This window comes from Lepidochelys kempii, chromosome 11, assembly GCF_965140285.1.
Source record: "Lepidochelys kempii isolate rLepKem1 chromosome 11, rLepKem1.hap1, whole genome shotgun sequence".
NCBI lineage: Eukaryota > Metazoa > Chordata > Testudines > Cheloniidae > Lepidochelys > Lepidochelys kempii.
The window spans coordinates 59,071,503-59,088,349 of record NC_136390.1 but is presented as its reverse complement, the minus strand read 5'-3'; the positions used below and the strand labels follow the sequence as shown (position 1 = coordinate 59,088,349).

General features: G+C 42.5%; 1 protein-coding gene across 6 annotated transcripts in view; it reads right to left on the bottom strand.

The window, feature by feature from the left end:
• Positions 1–16,847, bottom strand: part of BZW1 (basic leucine zipper and W2 domains 1) — a 21,526-nt gene extending 4,679 nt beyond the window's left edge. Inside the window, exons 1-11 of one of the 6 annotated variants that reach the window (XM_073306381.2) lie at positions 16,828–16,847; positions 15,295–15,368; positions 11,353–11,529; positions 6,143–6,237; positions 5,726–5,791; positions 5,231–5,366; positions 4,725–4,834; positions 4,126–4,296; positions 3,276–3,422; positions 2,015–2,153; positions 718–840 (exon numbers count right to left, since the gene is read on the bottom strand). In XM_073306381.2, coding sequence (XP_073162482.1) covers positions 718–840; positions 2,015–2,153; positions 3,276–3,422; positions 4,126–4,296; positions 4,725–4,834; positions 5,231–5,366; positions 5,726–5,791; positions 6,143–6,237; positions 11,353–11,529; positions 15,295–15,358 — 1,228 coding nt within the window. In that variant the 5' untranslated portion in view covers positions 15,359–15,368; positions 16,828–16,847. Of the gene's footprint in view, positions 1–717; positions 841–2,014; positions 2,154–3,275; positions 3,423–4,125; positions 4,297–4,724; positions 4,835–5,230; positions 5,367–5,725; positions 5,792–6,142; positions 6,238–11,352; positions 11,530–15,294; positions 15,369–15,450; positions 16,133–16,233; positions 16,396–16,566; positions 16,695–16,827 lie in introns of those variants that run through there. The other 5 variants (XM_073306382.2, XM_073306377.2, XM_073306378.2 and 2 more) reach the window with 5 other exon arrangements.

The window sequence follows — 16,847 nt, the reverse complement described above, 5'->3', positions numbered from 1 at the left end:
GTAAGTGTCAATGCTTCTGGGAGTCATACATGACTGTCTAAAGATTAGACACAAATCAGCAAGATTCTGGTAAAATTAATTGCAGTGCAAGGAGGTTTTGAACATAGCATTGAAGTGACCTGACATTCATCTAGAGGAGCCCACAATTAACTCACTGGATAAGTCTTCAGTCTAGTCAGTAAACAGTGGCTGCCTTAGTAGGCTAATGAGACTAGGCCATTTAATTTATGCCAGCTGAACTTTTAAATGGCAGTTTCAAAACAGCCACCATGTTGTGGAAGTTTTACATAGGCTCAGATTCTGTTGCTTACATCCAATCCAAGTTGGAACGCAAACAGGAAGAACAAAGCTTAGTAAGACTCCCTCTGTCTACACTGCTTGGTTAAGAGCCTATCATTAAGGAACTTCTATCCCACAGGTTGTGTCTACACTAGCACTTTTGTCAGGTGTGTGGGGAGAAAAAACCCTCCCTAACCCAGTTTCACCAACAAAAGCACTTGTGTGAACAGCATTATGTCCACAGGAGATGCTCTCCTCACAATAGAGCCATAATTATGCTGGCAGGAGGCAGAAAGTGGCTACACAGGGAGACTTTACCTTGGTGCAGACAAGAGGAGATTGGGGCTAGCTATACCAGGGATTTTAGTGTTCCTTTACAAAACCCATTCCGGTGGTTTAACTTCAAGCTAACATTTCAGTCAGTCACAATTTAATTACCTTCTTCAGCATTCTTGAGCCATTCCACAAACTTTTTCATTTGTTCCAGAAAAACACTCTTTCCTTTTGCAAGATGTGCATCTTTATACCATTTCAAGATGGGTTCCTCACTCAGAACTTCAGCTGTTTTAAGACATACCAAGGCAGGGTTACTGTGGAAGTAGTCTGTGCCAACATACTGCTTTGAGGGCTAGCTTACTAGGTTCTCCCAGCCACACCCCTGCTTGGCAGCCATGGCACATGGTCACCCTTCACCCCCATATACTCATTCCCTTAAGGCTTCCCATTCCACACACTACTAGGAACAAGACTGTTTAAACTGAGTACCCATTTGTAGAGTTTGACATGCAGGTCTATGGCATATACCAAAGTCACCATTTGTTAACAATAAAGGTGACAGGACAATTTTTCTTCTGAAAGAGATGCAGTAGGAGGGGAGTGAAGTCTATTTGACAGTCATGTGACTAGTCAGTTTCTCTTGTATGTCATGCTAACAACTTGAGGCTATATTAGAGACAAGTTTCAAGATTTGTATTTAGTGAAAATTGCATTTAAGTTCTACTCTCAGAGGAGACTGCTTTAAAGTCAGGAAATAGTTAAGTTCCCACAGAAGGAACTGACACCATATCCTACTTCTGTTTAATATCTACTCCCAGAAAGTAGACAGTTTGTAGTCCATATGTGCTCCTTAAGAAAGGCCTGTAACAGCCCTGTCCCTGGAGTGCCATCATGCAGCCATATGGCAGAGATGAAGTAGAAAACCATTTTGTCTCCATGCAGAGTGAGCAAACTTATGGAAAGAGACAGGTGGTGAAGCTTTAAGCAGTACAGAAACCAGAGGAGGTTCTGTCTGGCTAATCTGTACAGCTCTTGCCAGAAAACTGGCTCATGTTTCTTTTCCCCATACGCCATATATATTTTTGCTATTAATAGATGGAAAACTTTAAAATGCAAGTTCTCTGTGTAGAAGCTAGACTGATCTGATAGGGCAAGAATGCACCAGGGCTACTAGACTCCAGCCAAAGATTAGCAGTTGACATTAAAACTCTCTCTAATGAGTTAGCATGGAGGCCCTTGCTCATCACTGCGGTTTAGCAATTTACCTGAAATGGCTAAGGATAGTGGTTTGTACAGATGGGCATGCAAGCACCAGGATTTCAGCTACCAATTAACTGACTGCAGAGAATCTTGACAATTGTGTTTGCCACAGGTCAGAAATTAGGTTTTCAGAGCTCTGACTTAAGAGCTGGAAGTCTTTGCAAACAGTTACATTCTGCAGCCTTAAAGCTTTAGTTACCTTTATAAAAGAGCACCACTATTTTCTGGAAGGCTTTCATGAAGTGAATGTTGTCATAACAGTACTCCTGAATCTTCAGTAAGAGTGTCAGTTCAGATTGACCTTGGGTAGTAAAGGCAGCAAGCAGAGGGCTGTATTGCTGTAAAGAATACAAGAGATTAGATATATATTTCCAGCCGTGTGTAAATCACTATTTCAGAGGGCACAGACATTGTGAAAATACCTCCAAACTGATTTAAACTAGGTTCCCCCACCCCCTTAGAGAAAAGGGTCTTTAATGCAAAAATATAAATGAAAAATTAAAAAAGAAGGTTACCTTAGTCAATGTAAAGGAGAATGAGTTTTACAAGTAACATTACTTAATTTTAAGGATTCATTCCATCCTTGATACTGTCTAGGTTTAACTGTAAAATTAATTCCCTGCAAACACAGAAATTTGCTATTTTTGCCATTTATACAGTTTTGAATTTTCTGAAAAAAGTTGCAATTTACACAAGAAACTTGCTGGTTATATGCATAAAAATTTATCTGATTAAGTAAGGTTCAATCCATCTACTGGCTTGGCAGAATTCAATTTTTTTAAATATAATTTCAACAGGTAATACTGATTTTTAAGCTGTTTGTCAATATAAAATCAGTAGTGGGTAAGTATGGGGGATCAGAATTACTTATTAAAGCTTTAATTTTTGAATTTGTCATAAACCATTAAGGCACAAGTTATTAACATCACATCAAAACATACAAAGTAAATCTTAAATCAGATTAAGACCTCAAACTTCCTCTGTAAGTGTAGATTACTACTGATGGAAACATTTCAGTTTGAGGTGAAATGGACTTTATCAAGATTTACGGGACGACAGTAACCCTGAGTCCAACAATCAAGTGCTGCATATTTAAGAATGGTGTCTGAAATCCACACTAGTGTTTTTAATACAAACTAGTTACCTGTGGGAACAATCTTTTCCTCCATTGAGTAGCATCTCATTTGTATTACTAGAGCATCTGGAGTCATCAAGCAAGATTGAGTCCATTTTGCTACATGATGTACAGAGTTAGGCTTTGTCTACTACAGAAAGTAGAACTACTTTAACTACACCAATAGTACAATCTCCCCCCTTCATGTGGATGCAGTTCTACTTTGAAGAGGGTGCATTATACTCCACTCCAGGACTTTTATGGTATAATTAGGTTAGGGGGAAAAAATGGGATAAGACTAATTGTCTTTATAGCAAGTTTAGTTATTCAGAGCTACAGCAAATACCTTCAGGTGCTTGATGGCTTGTTCTGCTACCAACTCCTCTTTTTTGTTCCATTCCACAGTGCTCATTACACTAGACCAGACTATGCCTATCACAGTCTGTTCTGAGATGTTATTTTTCTTCATCTCCTCCTTGACATACAAGATTATCTGCAAAGTCAGTGAGTTAATGTTAGTGTGAAAGCTACTGATTAAACAGCTTCCTTTGTGGCTTATAATCAGAATATTTATATTTCACTTTCACAGTCCCTTTCAAAGGTCTGAATTGCCTTAGAGACTAGCAGTTCAGTCATAGGTCAAGAAGCAGGGATAAGTTTTACATTTTACAATGCAAATACCAGGTACTGCACCATTAGTTTAGAAGATTAAATGCAAGTCACCAGTAAATGTTTGAGACCAAGAAGATCAGTTTTTTGAGCTGGTGGGAAGAGTGAGGACACTAACACCAAGACTTTCTACTTCAACTTAGCAGCTTAATGCTTAAGTAGTGACACCTAGAGTCATCTTCATCTAACGAATACTCCTTCTGCCACCACTCCAAATTCAGAGTACCCATGAGTTCTGTCCTCTAAAGAGGACAGATAGGTGGGTAAGACATACAGATGCATTACAGGTTTAGTCTTCCAACAGCTGCCAAGTTTCTCACTCAGGTACTAGATACAGCCCAGTAAACAGTTCTGTAAATTGACTCCTTTCCCTTCACTCTATTAATAAGAATCTCGGTTCTAAGATTCCAGGAAGCGAAGATCCAAGTAATGGTGAGTTATTCTTTGTGGAATAAACTACACAAAAAATGTCAAGAAACTTGAGAAGTTCACTTTTTTGTATCTGGTTTAAATATATGTATACTTACATCCTTAAACGGATCTCCACGTGACATCTGCTCTTGAAGTTCTTTCTGCAGCTCTTTACGAGCTCCTATGGTTTGTTGGTTCCGAACATATTCTGAAAGTTCTTTTAGTCCTGCATCAGTGAAATACTTTGTAAAGTGTTCAAGGCTTTGTTTGTTGGCTGGAAAGAGTTCCTAAAAATATATGTATATATAAAATAAATAAACTCCAACATTTACATTGACTCCCATGCATAGGAAGTTATTAGTGCCTGCATTTCATATTGGGACACATTTAAGTCCTAGGGTTGCCAAGTTTGCTTTAGAGAGACAAAGTGGGTGAGGTAATATCTTTTAATTAGACCAACTTCTGCTGGTGAGAGACAAGCTTTCAACCTTACACAAAGGTCTTCAGGTGACCTGAAGAGCTCTGTGTAAGCTTCTCTCTCACCTACAAAAGGTCTGTCCAGTAAACGGTTACCTCATCCACCTAGTCTCTAATATCCTGGGACCAACACAACTACAACACTGCATACCAGTTTTAGTAATTCAGATAGGTCAAGTGGACAGGTAACTGCAAGAGTAAGGACAGATAACAGCGTTCAGGTCATTCGACTACTAACCATCAGTCTGTTGTCCATGTTGACTTTACGAAGGCTAGCAGCCACTGCATTAATATCTTTCTCATTGATCCATGATTTGAACAGCTTTACTGCAAAAGCTGCAGAAACACCTGCACAACAGGAGTTAGAAAGTTACTGTTAATAGTTCAGTACGAAAGGAAGAGGAACTTGCTTGCAATGTTAATGGTTCTCCCCATCCTGTGGGGTCTTCAATTCCATAATATAATCAGCTACCTGAACTGTGACAAACCTTCACACAGGTGTGTGTATGCTGGGGTGGAAGAGAGGTAGAAGACTGCCAATTAAATTTCGCTTCAAAACTAGTTAGGCCAACAGATTGTGTCACTGGAGAAGACTCACTGTAATGCAGCAGAGAGAGTGCTGCTGCCACAGTTCACATCTATGTCAAATTTTAGCTTTGGTTTAATCGGTCACACTAAGGCCTCTTGGTCCCTGCTCCCAGTACCCTTCACCACCCAAAGGAATTGTTTAGTACTAGTAGTTACCTTCTTTAACCAAATTCTCATTGTAGAGGCTGTTGAGAATTGATGCATTAAGTGTCCCATTGGCCAAGAGGATACCTGTCAACATGGCCAGTTTGTTCCGCTCAGACTCTGAAAAACCTTTTAGGAACAGCAGCAGCTGCAATAGAAAGACTAATGGTAATCCTTCCAAAATGAAGCCACAAAGCTTAAATATCGCTGGTGTAGTCAGTGCCTCCCTGAACCAAAGGTTAAGATACAGAGGCTTGCTCCTGGCCATCATGATAGCTTATGATGGGCAGAAATACAAGATCACACCAGGAGTAGAATGTTACCCTGACAGAAATTTAATCCCACACTAAATTAGTTGTCATTTATATAATCAAATGCCACATTAAGATAAGGAAATTTATTCTAGTAAGTGAAGATTTAGTCACAGCACTCTTCCTTTTAGAGTGTGGGGTCATCTTGAAGCTTAGCCACAGGGTTTTTTGCTGTAATCTGAAGCCTGTTAAATACCTTTTTGACTTCATCTTCAAAGCCTTTTTCCAGGTATTTGTAACGCCTGATTAGCTTGTTAAAAACCTAGAAGACAGAATTAGTACATTACTTTTTGCCTTGTTTAGAGTCCAAATGGAATGAGTTTCAAACGGCTTTGTTGAACATTTGGTTAGATTAACAAGTCTGGAAGTCTGGTGTTTTTGTACCAATGATAGTTTGCCACCCTACAAAGTAACAGTTTTTTTTTATGCTGCATGTCTAAGGCCATTTTCTGAGAGGCTTCCAAAATCAAATAAACCTAAACTTTTATCTAAACACCAAGACCAGTTTTTGGAGACAGTTATTCCACAGCAATGCTAAACATGACAGCTAGTTATCAACCATTGTACATAAAGGTGAGATTCAGGCAAGTTCGAGTGTACACTCAGGACTCACCTGAGCAAATGCTTGCATGGTTTCTAGATCTTCTTGTGCTGCAAATACACAGACATCTGTACGCATCAGGTCATCTGCCAGAGTACCACCTGGGGCTAGAAGAAGTTTTAGTGTTAATACTTTAAATATGAAATACCAGTTTTAATTTAATACTTTTTTTGATCACCAAGAATTACACTTTTGCTTATGTATGCAAAGAATCAGTAAAATGTGACCCTTTGAACTGCTGTAAGTTTAGTCTTGTACAATGCTGAATCTTATAGCTGTCCTTTACTGAAGATCAGTGGTGACTACACCACTGAACTAAATATAAGCCTGCAGACAATTTTACTTTGTCATCTGCTATTGTTGCATTGAAACTTAAGTCAAGATGTACCAATAGACCGATAACTCTCATTTGATATTCTGCACAACAGAAGAGCTTAAGACACTAAACGTACTTGGTATTATGAGAACCATAATACATTGATTAGTTTGTCCAAAAAACCCATGACCCAACAGATCATGAAAGTTTTCCTTCCAACTGCAGCTACAAGAGTAAATTTGTTTAATCCTAAATATAGCATCTAAAGTCACTTAGACATGATTAAAAAAAATTAAAAATAACTGTCAAATTGAGTGACCCAGCCCTGGAAGCACAGCATAACTGTTGTAGAGTTGCATGTACACATGAAGTTTTGAATGGCTCAGAAATTAAAGCATCACAGTTTAGTGTTGGAAGGTTCTTTTAAAGCTTAACCTCAATAAAGTCAAAGGAGAAAGCAAAAAATAGACAACCATGGCTCCATCCCACAGCAAAATATCACTTCTATGCACGAGTCATTTGTAACATTTAAGATTGGATTTTCAAAAGCATTAGTACAACTGCTTCTAGATAGTCAATGGGAGTCTTCCTGCTGATTCCAGGGAGTTAGGCCAACTGAGAGCAATTTTGAGACATCCCACCCTAGATCTTCACACCAAATTTGTTAGAGGCCAATCAAAAGTACACAAGGACAGGTCAAGTGGGGTGAAAGTCAGTTTTGATTTAGAACAGAGTCTTTGTAAGATGCAACATCAAGACTGGTCTGTTAATTCATTTATTATACAGCAGGACTTCTGGTTAAAGGCAACAAAGTCCTGTTGCTTTAAGACAACAGAGGCCTGATCTACAGTAGAAATTTTGGGCATGGCTACACTGGAAACTTCAAAGCGCTGTTGCGGGAGTGCTCCCGCAGCAGTGCTTTGAAGTGTGAGTATGGTAATCCCATAATGCTCTCCCAGCACTCCTGGTAATCCACCTCCACAAGGAAATTAGCTCCAAGCAAGAGCCTGTTTACACAAGCACTTTAAAGCGCTCTGACTTGCTGCACTCGGTGGTGATTTTTCCACACCCCTGAGCCAGCAAGTTAGAGCACTATAAAACGTAAGTGTAGCCAAGCCCTCAGGTCATCACAGCAGTGTGTTTGGGATGTCATGTGTGACATTTCAAGAATGAAAAAGCAAAGAAGCCATCACTGGAGTTCAGATATGGAAGGTGCTAATCAGGTATTAGATTATTGAATTCAATAGTCAAGTCAGTTGTTATAATACACAACATCCAAGAACTTAAAATGGTACCACTTCATGTGGGAAGAGAGCTCTTATTCTTCGGCAGAGCCAGCAGTGGAAATACAAGTTTTTCTAACATTTGCGGATGCTACAAAGGAAACAGTAATTGATTTCTTTTAATAAAGAATTACAAGACGCTTTACAATACCCATTTCATCATCCATATCTGAAGACTATGGATTGAGGTTTCCCAAAAGGTGGTAATCTGATAAGAGCAAGACTTCAGAAACACATCCTATTTGAATGGATAGGATACGCTTATCTTCCCTCCCAAGACCTCTACACCTCACTGTTAAAACGGCCAACCTCCCTACCAGGTTGAAGGCCTGAGTGGAAGTTATTCTGACACCTCCCTGCCCACTCAAACAAATCCTGCTACTTCTTCCCGCTCAGAGTTTTCAAAACTCATACATCTTTTCATATCCATCACTAAACTTCTCATTCAGGGCCTTCTCCTGTCTCAAATACTGCAACATCCTCCTCTCTAGAATCCATAGAGCACACACTACCCTCTTCCAACCTATACAAAATACAGGAGCAAGAGTCCTCTTCCTTGCCCTTCATTTTGATTATCTTACTCCACTTGGTTCCCCATCTATTACCACATCAAACTCAGGCATCATGCATTGTAATTAAAGTCCTATATAATTTTTTCCCTCCTAATTTATCCAAACTCATATCTCCTTCTGCCCTCTTCCCAGTTTTAAGAGTGGGAACCTTGACAAATGCCCATTTGTCAGCTTATCATAACAAGCTTTTCCTTCCATATTGCCCTCTGTGCATGGTCCGGGGGCTTTGTAAATTAGCTCAAAGGCCTATTCGTCATATTAAAGTCTCTTGAAGATTCACTTCCACAAACAAATCCACTTGACAAGCAGTAAACATCTGTAGGTGTCTACCCATAGGTTATGGGCTCCTTGAGGCAAGGACAGTTCATTCTTATCTGGAGAGTGCTTAGCACATGGTGGACACTACTATAAGTAGTGCTTTCTACAGTGAAGTAATTTGTTGGATAAGTCAGGACCCTTTGGTTCTACTGACTCAGTCACTAATGTACTATGTGACCTTACGAAAGCCACTCAGCCTATTTGCTTTAATTTCCCGATATGCAACTTTACAACCCTCTCACTAGTGTTCTGTGGTTTAGTATTAGTACAGTGCTTTAGGCTCTTCACAAGTGTTCTAAAGAAATGCAAGTAAATTTTCAATACCATTGTTAGTGGCCATTTAAAGTTAATCGACCCTTTGAAAGCTTTATCACAGTAAGCAAGCACATGCTGCATGATCCAAGTTCTACTTTTTGTAAAAAGTTACACTCACTGTTGAAGATGCACCTTTTTTAAGGTTATAACAGAAGACAAGCGTGCCAAATTATGCACAAACTTTAGAATGGAAGAACGTTTAAGCTTTGAAGAGTTCAAGGTCAATCATTTAAGGCAGTGTCCCCTCACAGTAGGAAACATCCCTAACCCAACGGAATTGAAGATTGTTTATCTGCTGTTTTGTACATTCTTCTCAAATCCTGCTGTAAATATTTCCCAAACCCACTGCCATACATCGCTTCTACAGTAGCGAGAACAGGCGACCTAGATGCAGCATATCAGAAGTCTTGTTAAGTCACTTGAAGCGAGAAGCGCAGTTTACTGTTGAGGGAATAATAGCTGCTGCAGTATCCATAATTAAATGGAGATGATTTAGCAGATGAAACTTGATATTGCATTACGAAGAAGTGTTGCTGCTGGTCTGCCAGTACTGGATGCTGAGGTCCTGTTTGGAAGCCTCAGGACAGTGACAGCTTAAAGCTGAAGCAAGAGCCCCAAGCTTTGGTGCTGTGGCAAGTAGTAAGCAATAAAGGCCAAGAGAGGAAGCAACAATGGAAAAAAATAATTGAAAATAGAAAGCCATTAGTTATGAGAGCTGTGACATTGCATTCCATATGTTTTATGGAAATATGTTTATAAGTGAATATAACGTAACTGGAATATGCTTTATGCAAAACGTCTTTTGTAAGGGATCATTACAAAGCTTATGATCTACTGAGTATGTTCATCCTACTTGTATGAATGTATCATTCTTGTATCTGAAGCTAGAAATATGAAGTATTAGTCTGAAGTCCTATTGTAACTATGCAAAGTGTGGGCCATTAATGGTGGTTTAGAATCTTGATGGCTCCCATTAACCAGGGCAATTGGTTGTAAATGGCTGTTCACTTGTAAGCCTGCCTGTGTTCATGTAAGTCAGGCCAGAAAGAAAGAGGCTTGGAGTCTCACAGGACATGTGACCATGTCACCTGGTACTGGAATCCATCTTAAACCCATTTAGAAGGAGGGGTGGGGGACCCAGAAAGACAAAGGATTCACGCCTTGTGCCAGAGCCATAAAAAGCGGGTGGAACAGAACAAAGGAGGCTGCAGTCATGAGAAATCCCCTAGCTACCACCTGAGCTGGAACTAACAAGAACTGTACTGGGGAAAGGATTGGGTCCAGATTAAGGAGTCTAGTTTGTGAAAGACACTTATTGGAATGTATCTGAGGGCGAGATTTACCAATTCAATTTCTTAAATGTATTTGGCCTAGACTTGCGTGTTTTGTTTTATTTTGCTTGGTAACTTACTTCGTTCTGTCTGCTATTACTTGAAACCACTTAAATCCTACTTTTTATACTTCATAAAATCACTTTTGTTTTATTAGTAAACCCAGAGTAAGTGAAGTTAACCTCTGGGGGAGCAAACAGCTGTGCATATCTTGCTATCAGTGTTAGAGGGTGGACAATTTGAGTTTATATGTATAAAGCTCTATACAGAGTAAAAACGGATTTGGGGTTTAGATCCCATTGAGAACTGGGTGTCTGGGTGCTGGAGATAGGGGACTTGCTGAGCAGTTTTTAGTTAAAGTCTGCTGCTTTGGGGGCACGGACCAGACCTGGGTCTGTGTTGCAGCAGGCTAGTGTCTGGCTGAACAAGGCAGGGTTCTGGAGTCCCAAGCTGGCAGTGGAAAATGGGCTCAGAGGTAACTTCAGCACATCAGGTGACAGTCCCAAGGGGGTCTCTGTGACCGAACCCATCACAAGAGCTCTTCCATCCCTGAGCAGGTAACCATCATAAGACGAGACACTATAATACAATTAGAAAAGGAGTACTTGTGGCACCTTAGAGACTAACCAATTTATTTGAGCATAAGCTTTCATGATGCATCCGATGAAGTGAGCTGTAGCTCACGAAAGCTTATGCTCAAATAAATTGGTTACTCTAAGGTGCCACAAGTACTCCTTTTCTTTTTGCGAATACAGACTAACACGGCTGTTACTCTGAAACCTATAATACAATTAGTGATTCTCATTGTGTTCAAGGATATAAGATTTAAAAAGTGAGCCATTTGTGCTGCAGTGCAAGCAGCCACCCCAATCCAGTGGAGCAGAAATTAATGCTCTGTTACAGCATAATCTATGTACCACAAAAGTTTGAGGCAATCCAAATAAATAGCATCCATTTTTAAACTTGGGTGACAAAGTAGATCAATAACCTACATTTAAGCATATGTGCAAGTGTCATTTGAGTCCAAATGAGAGAATGATGTGTTCTATCAAAGCAGCCATATTTAAAAGTTTAGCTAGATACTTACCCAGCATTCCACCAGCCACCAGAATGTCAAAGAGTGTCTCTGCATAGCGGCGATAGTCAAGTTTTGCTCCAGAAGCATCAAGAAACTTTGCTACTGCTTCCAAGTCACTGCCAGTTTCAGTTAGACCTTGAATAATACAGTCCTGAAACTGAGTAGGGTCAAACCTCTCTTTTTCATCTGCAATAAAAGAGAAAGCATTGGTATTTGATAAACCTATTAGTTACAGGAGCTCAATCTCACTTTAATTTACAGAAAGTGACAGTATTATTTTTATCAGCATCTTCCAACTTCAGGAATTCATTCAGTAAGGAAACTGGCAAGTTTCCAAAGTGTTTGAGTTTACCAGGGAAGCCAGAAATAGGCAGTGCTGACTGTTACTTTGCCATTAGTTTAATACAAATACATATGAGTTTAGCATTAGCCATTTGACCCAAATGTGTCAGTTATCAACTGCAATAGCTGCAGTAATAGCCACCATTGATCATCTTTTTGATCACTTCAGTGAGAATATGCAACTATGTTTAGCCTTGAACAAATTAACTGTTCACTTAGAAGTTACAAGATTTTGACTCCGAAGTCTTCTCCACTTAAGGCCAAGAAGCACCAATACTTAAAATTACACATATTGCATTCTAATCCCTGCCTGTTTTCCCAATCATTTCTTCCTGCTAAGTTTTGCAACAATATCAAGTTTTTCCCATTTTACTGTCTCTGCATCAAGAGAGTGAGAGCCAGATTATGCTAGGGCTGAAGATTTATCCTAAAAATATATCAAAAAAAAAATCAAGAGTAATGGAGCAGTCACACTAAATTTAGTAAAAAGTCTCAGATTACCAAGACTATGGCTACACTTGAGACCTTGCAGTGGCACAGCTGTACTGATGCAGCTGTGCCGCTGTAAGCACTGGAGAGCTTTCTCCCAGCGACATAATTAAACTACCCCAATGAGCAGCAATAGCTATGTCGGCAGGACAAGCTTTCCTGCCAACACAGTGCTGTGCACACCACCACTTATGCTGGCGAAATTTATGTCGCTCGTGGGGAGGGGTGTTCTTACACTGCCAAATGACGTATGTTTTGCAGACATAAGTGGTAACATAGACACAGCCTTACCATAACAGCTCAGATTTTTGTTATTAATTACTATATAAAAATGCCACTGCAATCTCCTCGCCCCAAGGCGTTCAGAGGCCCAAGCCCCTCCTTGGCTAGCTTGAACTAAGACCCAGCAGCCACCACCTCCCAGGCCACACCAGAGACAGCCAAGTAGGTGGCCCTGTGGCCAGGTACCTCCCATATGGGCAGCAGGTCATGGGGGAGCCCCTGCCTGAGTTCCTGCTGCGAAGGGAGGTCTCAGCACTTCTCCAAGCAACCTAACCTAGGCAAAGCTAGGCTGCAGTCCCCCTCCCTGCTGGTGATGCTAGGACTTCAAATCCAGACATCATCTAACACGAGTCTGGCCATTTCTCATTTAAATTAGAAGTGCAAGTCACTAATGAGGCTAACCAATATTTAGCATTACTTAAACCAATATTAATGCTTTCTGAACTAGTCACTAACTAGTTAGGCCTACCACTCTCTTGTAATAGAAGCATCAAAAAGCATTTGCATTTCAGCATTTTGCCTGTTATCAAGTTTCAGCTAAACCAGTTGAAAACTATTTGCACGGTGCTCAGATGAAAGGACTGAAATCTAGTTCTTAACCAGAAGAGATTCTGAATGCAACTGTCCTGCTCTGAGGTTTGCTTCAAAGCCATGGAAGAGTGTGAAAACAATGAATTGTGTCAGAACTTAGTGAGCAGACAGATTTAGGACAAAAACCTGAGTCTTAAATAGGAAATGCTAAAAAAAACTGATTCAGAATCACATTCCATTAGCCATGTTTCAGCCTCTCTCTTCTGGACAGAACCTGTAAATTTTGTATTTGGGATCAGTCATGCTTGCTATGGCCAGTCTTCACTTCCAAAATACACTGCTCTTAACATAACACCTCACTTTTTTTGGTAGTGAAGAAAAAGCCTAAGCAACAGAAAGGGAAGGTTCTACAGCTTCCCTCAATCATTCTTTCAGGGCTGTCCTTGAAGGAGTTGTCATTTGTCAACTAGGTAGGAGATTCCTACTGAGACAGTGGTGGAAACCTTAAGTCGATCAAGTCCCCCCCAAATGCTTCCTTCCATTGTTTTGCCAGCTGTTGAGTCATTTCACACCTGACTGACATAGCTATGCCAACTTAAGTATGTGTTCAGAAGATGAAACTATGACAACTGAACAGTGCTTCCATCAAGGTAGGAAACTTTGGGGAGGTGGTGTTCCCTGCACCCATGCTATGGGATTGTGCCAACACAGCTACACCAACATAGCTATGCAATTATAGTCTCCATAGTAAAGACATCCTGAGAAATGGGGGCAATCTTTTTTGAACAGCCATCTTTACAAGACTAACAGAGGTAGCAGAGTCACTGAAAGGGAATACAGACCTAGACTGAAGCAATATTTTGAAGACAATTAAATTCGAAATGTTTCATATGCAAAACCAAACTAAACCCTACTCTTCCACTTCAAAATCAGATGTGCCATTGGATGAAACACTGAACCAGAGAAACAGATTTTCTGTACTTTGAGATAAGCATGAATCCTATCTTCAGTGTTTTACTTTGATGAACCTCTTATTATTACAGACTATTTAATTCCTTATTTCCTTCTACTTGAGACAAATCAGGTAAATTCATACACCAATCAAAGCTAATCATATGCTTTCATAGTCACTACAGTTAGAATGAGAAATTAGAGAACTGAAAAATGTGAGCTAGCCAGCCTTCTAGAGAAGGTAAGAACCCTCCTCACCTTCAAGAAATGTCTAGATTACAGCAAGCCAAGACCCTAATTTATAAACAGCATCCATTTCCCTCTTTAAAAGAGAATGGCAGTTTTCTTCCAGCTACTTATTAGCCACACCACTCTCCAATTACCAATGACTCCACCATTTCACTCTAGCCTTTTACCTATATCTCCACTTTTATTGTTTCCTCAACAGCTAGAATATTTGTTCTCATTAACTAATCTAGTTACAGAAAGAGGAAGTAAAGTTGCCTTCATGGACTGAAATTAGACCCTAGAAGAGCCCATCAGCTCCCACCCACACCCCTTGAAGAAGCCTGAGTTTTCCCACAAATCTAATGACAGCAAACTTTCACACTGGTTGAAGGTGTTCTACATTAGTTATTGTTTGGAAAGGAGCATAATCAGAATTTAAGATGTTTTTTATGGTGCAAGGCACATTTAAAATGAATTAGCCTACACTGAAAGTATAATTATGGTAAAAAATGCATTTCATGTTTAAGTTTATAGATCTTTATTTACAGATACCTACCTAAACAAGTTCTTGAAAGGCTAGACCAGTGGTCCCCACACTTTTGAGAGTCACACCCCCTACACTCTCCACCCCCCCACCCCCCCCACTGGGAGCAGGGCCACTGCTGGGGGGTGGGAGGAGAAGAAGAGATGGGAAGTGGACAGGGGACCAAGGGCACAGGAGGTGGGTCTGGGGCCACAGCCAGTGGCTGAGCCAAGAGCAGAGCTTCAGGCAGGCTGCAGTGGAGGCCAGCAGCTAGGCCTGTGGCCAGGTGCAACTCCACTCCCAGTCTCCCCCCTGGGCTGGGGGCTGGCATGGGGCCAAGAGCAGAGTTGCACCGGGGCTGGGTACAGGTGCCGGGGATGCAGGACCAGAGCAGAGCTAGGGGGCACTCCTTCCCCACCCCTGTGGGGGCTGGCCCAAGATGTTCCTCCACAGCCCCTTAGGGATGCACCCCAGTTTGGGGACCTCTGGGCCATACACAATGTACTAATAAGCTTGTGTGCATTCATTCTCTTGCACAGCACATGCTGATAGGTCTTCTGTACAGAGTCGACCATGAGCAACACACAAAAATGGTTAATATTTACCTCTTTTTCTAGTTTTAAAACGCTGGCCTGATAGCGTTGGCTTCTGCTGCTTTTGATTATTCATAAAAGACACCCTGTGAAAAAAGAAAAGTTCAAGATATCCTTAAGAGGCAGATGATTTTAACTCTAAGCATGTGTATCAGCTACTGTACACACCTGCTTGTGAAAGGAGTCCACACTTTAAAAAGAAATTATTTTTTGAGAAGGGCTGAAGGCTTAGAGTGCATTCCTCCCCTACTTTTCCACAACCACACGCTTGTCAGGGATATGAAATGCAAATCCTGCACTGCCAGTTCTTGGGCCTGCCTGGTGGCTAAGAACATCTACAGTACTGAAGTAACTCGGAGACAGAGCACAGTACATTTTCACTAAAGCCATGCAATATTTACTAGCTGTTATGGCAAAGACAGGTTAGTCTAATTAAAAGACATAAAAGGATAACCTCAGGGTGAATGTGAACTTTCTTGGCGTCTGAGGTGACCTTGGGCAAATCACTCTCTCTGTACCTCAGTTTCCCTATTGGTAAGATATGAATAATCTCGATCTCCGTTGCAAAGCACAGTGACAGGCAAGGAAAAGCGCTCTACAGAGGTGAGGCGTCATTAATGACACCCGGAGCTCAGATCAGGCAGCGCCGCGCGGGCCGGGCCGACACGGGACGATCCCGCACAGCGGGGTCACAGCCCGGCGGACCCAGACCCCTTCACCCATTGACGGGCGGGACAACACGCATCAGACCATGAGGCGTGCGGCGCGGGACTAACCTGCCGAGGCCCGTCCTCGCTCCCCGCCCCGGCTCCCCCGCGAAGCTGGCGGCCCAGCATCCCGTGGCCGCTCCCGGGGGAGGAGCGGGCCTCCACGCCGCACCGCCCGAGCGGGGATTGGGGAGCTCCCAGCCCCCACCCGCCTCCCTCTCGGCCGCGGCCGCTCAGCACCCACCGGGCCTCCCTGGGCGGAGGCGGCCGCTGCAGGCGCTCTGGAGCCGGTAGAACTAGGGGGAGGGAGGGGGGGTCTCCTCCAGCCGGGCCGCGCTCACCGCCGCTGCCTCCCCGTCACAGGCCGGGGCTTTGTTACCCGGCAGGGCCAGGCCGCCGCGGGGGGGGGGGGGGGGGAACAGCCCGGCAGGGCCCGGCCTACCGCCGCCATGGCCCGGCCTACCGCCGCCATGGCCCATCCCGTCCCAGTGCCCGGGGAGCCCCGCTGCGGCGCGGCCCCCACTCCTCCCAGCCCAGTGCCCGGGGGAGGCCCGGCCCGGCCCGGCCCGCGCCTCACCGACTTTAAGGCAAAGAGAAAACGTCCAGGAACCCCTCGCTGCAAGCTACACAGGCGGAGACGGCGGCAGGCGGCGGCTAAATCCTGCTGCGGGCGGAACCAACGCGGCGAAGGGGAGGGAGGAAAGGGTGGGGCCCGCCTCGCCTTGACAGACTCGCTGGGAGAGACCATCCCACCCCGGAGGGGAGAACGAACCTACCTCACTCATTTCGTGACACGGCCCACCCCCCAGTACACAGCCCCTCCCCCACGTACACTTACAGTGAGGGGCGCCACGGAGT